The following is a 6,171-nucleotide window of genomic DNA, read 5'->3' as shown; positions in this document are numbered from 1 at the left end:
TTGATAAAGAAAGAAGAACTCACTTCTTATAATAGTTCAAAGAAATGCAACTATACAATTATATAAGTACTTTATAACCAATTACTATGTACACATAAATGGCTTTTCAAAATCCTTATATTAAGTAACTTATTCCTCAAATATAAATATTTACAAAAGAAAATTTCAAAACTTCCAGCCGTATAAAACATTACCAAGAAAACTTGGACCAAAATGCTGTACACATGTAAGTCTTTTTATTTACTTCAATACTAAGCGGATTCAAGACCCCAGTAAAATCCCAGCTTATGTAATGTCAAACATATACCAGACTATATGTGAGATTTGGAACATTGACTTAAAAGCAAGTTTTTCAGGTCCCTGTATCCTTGGAGTTCTTCTAGGGCATCAGCTGTCGTTTTAGAGACAACGAGTCTCGAGGACATCACGCTAGAAGAAGCAGCTTCCTGAACTGGAACATCTGAAGTCTGATTGGTGTTACCCCAGATTTCGGGTCTTAATGCATCTGATGAATCTACAGATTTGGAGAAATCTTGGCGGAGAGGTGGGGCTTTTCTTAACATCAAAACAAGCGCACCAACAGCAGCGTCATGGGTCCTAGTTGGAAACGATCCTCCAGGCTCAAGTGGCTCACAGAAAGGTCCCTTTTGCTCAAAAGATTCAGGTCTAGAAAGTAACAAAACGATTAATTATTGTTGATAAAGAGGATTAGAAGAAAATAAAAGCAATCACTAATTTTTAAAAATAAAAAATAAAACACATTAATAACTGCAAAAGCAATTTCCATATTTATCATATAATTGGTGATTAGACACGGCTCGCATGGAAAACTTCTACATAATAGACTTTGAGACTTTTAGATTTTGGTGATATCCATCAAATGTATGCACGACACTGTAATACCAGTGCAAAAAAAAAAAGTAGCATAATAAACTGGTAGAATGTACTATTCTAAACCACATTTTCATTTTTCTGCAATAGCCATTTCTAGCTCGCCAACGGGCTTAGTTATCAATCCTCACTGATGCAGAGTGAGTTTCAATTGTTGGCAATGAAATAACATCAGATTCAAGGACGAGAGTTCAAGCACATAATATCACGAAATCCTCGAAAGGCATATAATTATCCAGGTCTTCCAAATACACCCTAAACTCATTTATCGAGTCTGCTAATTTTTTTTACTTACTATCCCAAACTGGTGTAGCAACAATCCATGCACAATCGTTACCTTTCAAATTAAAATCATACAGAACCTCAACAATACAATTATCACTACAAAGTAGTCATAAAATCATAGGCAAAAATGCAAGTACCACTATCTCCATTACTACCTTGCCACCAATCCCCTTATATTTTGAGTACAACTATAATATAGATCATCTTACATTGACCTTGTCACCAACCCCATTTTATTGCACCTTGTCACCAATCATCATTATTGACTTGAAAGAAGACTAGGATTTTCATGTGTAATGTTGCACTTTAGTACAAATGAAACAATCACAACAGGTCAATCTACACGAAAATACTGGTGAGAAAAGCTGCATGCTTAAAACTAAACAGTAAGGGCTTAACTTTTATTATTTGCTCAGCCAGAGAAATACCCAACCAAGCTCAGTGGTGAACATTCGTATCTGATTCTGATCCTAAACAACTTTGACGAGTTTCTAGGAATGCACCAACAACAAACATCATGTACTCATTCTTAGCTACAAATGATTCCATCTTAGTATAACTATTGTCTTTTCACAAACAAATTATAATCCAAAACAGTTTAACTGGTAAAAGAAAACAGTTTACAGGTGAATATATAAAAATTGATAAAAACAAAAAAATTATTGTCCGTTTCATAATTTCAATATCTTACCTACTACTGGGATCAGTAATATCATCCTCATCCACATCAAATGGGCAAGTGAAGTCAGGCTCATCAAAGTCCTCTGGGAATGACCGACTAGAGCTTCTTGAAAATTGCCTAGTTTCCTCTTTCCTGAGTGGGAACAACTAAAAGCAAAGCAAATTAAATACAAGTAACCATATTTGAAGCAAAGTTTAACCATCATGGCTATATGTACCTTCTCATTCGGTATTCCAGAATGCAGTAAACCCATGCCTTTATCAGACCTATAAGTACTGGATCTTGAACTTTTAAGGGGAGGGGATGGAGGCAAAGTTTGCTTGGATGCAGGGGAATTAGCAATCCTAGCCATAGGTATACGGACTGGAGCACTTTCGGATCGTAAAAGAGCATTTGATAGATGACTCCCGGGGATACGGATTGGAGGTGATGGGGAAGCCGAAGGTGATGATGATATAGAAAATACAGGTGACTGAAAATACTCGTCAAAAGCTGTATCTTTCTTATGAATTAAAGATGTCTCAGGTGGATGAGGAGGCAAGCTGGAAGGTGGAAAGCAACGAGGGCCTGGGTTAGAGTTTAAAGCTTGTGGTTCTGAATGAGTTGGTGAAGGAGAGAATGAAGTCAAAGGCGTTGAAGTTCTATATGCATCAAAACTCCAACTATGCCGCCTGGTAAATTGGGAAGATGATGGAGAGCCATGAGATGCTACTCCTGCCACAGGAATTGACGGGAACCGTCTGAGAGGGTCTGCCAATGGGCTTCCAACATAATCAGGTATTACTTGGGGGGACAAAGGAGTTGATGGTTCAGAGTTTATGTCTGAGATTTCTGAACGATACAACACTGTAATGCAAAGTCTACCACAAGAGGTATCCACAGGTGTGAATGCAAATCTCTGCATTTCTGCTTCTTCCTTACGAGTGAAGGGCTCAGCGAAAGAAGATACTCGATGAGCAAGAAAAAATGGGCGAATTTGGCTAGAAGAGTTGAGATCATGATATATCTTATAAGCAGGTAACAGCCTAACAGTGGCATACAAAGACCTCAAGAGCAGAATTGTTTTCTTATACAAAGTACTATTACTAGATCTCCTGTTCCCATGACTAGTATCTCTAATTTTTCTACTCTCATAATGCACTACCCATCTCTCTACAATCTTCTCACTCCTTTCCAAACACCCATATTCTTCTTGGTCAGAGTTCATACAGATAGGATACCTCTCTTTCATTGAAAGATTTCTAACAAGTTCCTTCCTTGGGGAAGAATTCACTGGAAAACAATCAACAGGCCTCTGGACCAAAATCACATCAACCACCATAGGTTCTAGATTGTTCTGGCGCCAGAGATCAATATTCTCCAGCGCTGCAGGGCATTCCCTTAGAGCTAAATTAAACCATTTGTCCCTCGGCCTCACACTAGATGAGGACGATGAGGACGAGGATGGTGATGAAATGCCCTGTTCCCCACTATAATTTCGTGAGGATAAACAGGGAGACCTAGATTCAAGTAATATTTGAAGACTTTTGGCAAAAAATTCAGTAATTATTTGCTCCATTTTTGCTGATTCAGTGTGAGCATTACTGTTTGAAGATGCCATAGTTTAAAAATCTACTAGAATTGGCACATACCCTTTTGAAAAAGAAAAACACAGCTGGAAACCTCAGTATCCACCCAAAAGCATTTCACATCACTGCAAAAACAAGAAAAGAAATATATTCAACATCCTTCCAATGATCAAATAATCAAACCACCCCCCAAAAAGTAGGGGGAAACAAAGTAACCGAAATGGAAAATTGTTCGTAATTATTCAATGAAACAAAATTCCAACCCAGCAGTTATCGGTGTAACGATCGATCCAAACAGAAAACTGAGCCACAGTATATTACGATTCATATATACATATGTATATATATACATATATTTATACTATTCACTACTTCTTGTTCAGCAAGGAACATCATAAGATTAAAAAAAAACCAAAAAAAAGTATACTTTTTAACCGCTATAAATCTCTTTTCCATGTAGTGTTTCTTTAACTTATTCTGATTTGGTTATACTAATAAAATCAACAAAAACCGAATACAGTAGTGATCCAAGAAAGCAAAAAAAAAAAAAAGAAGCAAAAATTACATATGTACATAAACATATTGGGAAAAGAGAGCACGCACCAGAGTAAGAAGAATACTTCCGAAAGGGAGGGAACTTTTTATCTTTATCCATATACGTTGTAATTGTGTAGAAGCTTTCTTAAGTGGACATGAAATTGAAGTTACAGGATTTGAATCGGCTAAAAAAGAGAGGGTTTGCCTGTTTGATTGAGGGTGAAGGTGGTGGTGGTGGTGGTCTTATCTGCTTCGACAATCAATTTCCATGAAAGAGTAGAAGAGTTCTTCGTCGATAGGGAAAGGGCGGTGGGACAGTTGGTTTCTAAAACTTGCCCTTCCTTTGGTTTGGACCATATCTATGTGAGTCCCCACTCCCCAGTCATTGATTTTCAATGGAGAAATTTTAATTTCAATTAAAAAAACAAAAATTGGAGAAATTTACTCAATAAATTTTGATTTTTTTTTAATGAAATAAATTTTGAATTTTAAGAGAAAAAAAAATATCATTAATTGGTTAAAAAATAAACAAAAGTGAGATTAAACTTAAACAAAGTAGCAAATAATCTTGTCAAGAAGACGATCTAAATGCATATTGCTGAGCTGGGATTAGTAAATGATAATGGTTAAATGTTTTATACAGTTTGAAATTTGATATTTTGTTGTAGACATTTATAACTTGTATCTCTTTCATTTAAAGGAGTACAATGACGTGTCCAATGATTCTAATATAATTTTAATTAGAGTATTTTACATTATAAATATCTAATCTTAACTTTTAATTGCAAATAAATATTTAAATTTAATTTTTAACAGTAATAATATGTAAGTTAACTCTGTAGTTACCTAACGGTTAAATATTAAGTCATTATCTACGTATCATTTTTTTATTAGTATATTTAATTTAATTTTTTAAAAAAATTTAAATTTAATAACTTTGACCAATTAAGAATTGTCACATGACAATTTACTTAATACTTAATTGTTAAGTACTCACAAAAATTTCAAAAATTAAACTTAAGTATTTATTTGTAACTGGAGTTAAATTTAAATATTTATACCGCAAATTATTTTTTTTAAATAATAAAAAAAATCATATATAACTATAAAGTTCTTTTTTAATTAACTATATATGATAAATGTTTATGAAAGAATTGTCTAAAAAAAAGTAGATGATGCACTAATAACTAACAAGATGTCGAGTATAAATGTAAATGTAAATTATTTTCGTTATTTTCATCAATTTAATATAATATGGGTATTTATATACATAATTTTTGTTTAAGGTATTTCAATGTAATTTTCCTATTTTTTTTTTTTGTTTGATTCTGTTTTTCTTTTTTTTTTTTGAAAGGAAATTTATTAGAACCAAAAACCAGACTACACCTCAAAAGGATGATCAGCCTTACAGAAATTGGCTAACCAACCCGGAAAAGAATTGTAAAAAAAATAGGTGTTTTTGTCAGCTAGACATTTCCTAGCTAACAAATTTGCACATTCATTATTGGTTCTTTTTACATGAATAATATTGACACTATGAAAAGTTTCCAACACTTTTTTGATCTTGTGAATGATGGTGCTTTCAGCATTGAAGCTTTGATCCTGGTTTTTGATGTCTTCCACCAGCATTCGGCAGTCTGTTTGGATTTCAATCTGATTCGTCTCAGTAGTTGGCGGATTTTTCAGAGCTTCCCAAAGCACCCAAGCCTCAGCCGTCTTTGCTGAACAACAGCTATCCATGTATCTCATACCAGCAGAGAGAATTTGCCCATCTGCCTTTCGCTAGATGAAACCAATCCCCGCACCAGCAACATTCTCAATGACTGCTGCATCACAATTTACACAGATGCAGCCACTTGCAGGGGGGAGTCCATTGTTTCTGTTTGGGGAGAAGGCCTGCTTCATGTTGAATATCAGTAGGCTCAACTATGGTCGCATTCGGATAAGCAGAAAAGAGCCAATTCAGCAGCTGCTGTCCGTTCATACTTGGGAGTTGATTCCACTTCCTGTTTCGATTTTCCCAGATTGCCCACAGAATTTTAATAGTATCTTCAAACTCATACCTGTTAATTTTTTGCTCAATAGCCATCAAGATATCAAACATAGACCCTTCTCCCAGGCTTGAGACTTGTTTGTACCAAGGGAGGAGTTTCCAAATGTTTTTAACTTTATCACAGCTCCATAATGCATGGGTAAGAGTTTCATCAA

At 34.9% G+C, this 6,171-nt stretch overlaps 1 protein-coding gene across 1 annotated transcript; it reads right to left on the bottom strand.

Moving 5' to 3' along the window:
• Window positions 1-4,599, bottom strand: LOC115714295 (autophagy-related protein 13b). The gene is made up of 4 exons (XM_030642941.2): window positions 4,030-4,599; window positions 2,076-3,551; window positions 1,868-2,004; window positions 1-666 (listed from the first exon to the last, which is right to left on the bottom strand). The coding sequence occupies exons 2-4, from the start codon at window positions 3,456-3,458 to the stop codon at window positions 312-314; spliced, it is 1,875 nt and encodes a 624-aa protein (XP_030498801.2). The 5' UTR covers window positions 3,459-3,551; window positions 4,030-4,599; the 3' UTR covers window positions 1-311.
• Between the last annotated feature and the right edge of the window lie 1,572 nt (window positions 4,600-6,171).

This window comes from Cannabis sativa, chromosome 4, assembly GCF_029168945.1.
Source record: "Cannabis sativa cultivar Pink pepper isolate KNU-18-1 chromosome 4, ASM2916894v1, whole genome shotgun sequence".
Taxonomy (NCBI): Eukaryota; Viridiplantae; Streptophyta; class Magnoliopsida; order Rosales; family Cannabaceae; genus Cannabis; species Cannabis sativa.
This window is presented reverse-complemented; position numbering and strand designations above follow the sequence as displayed.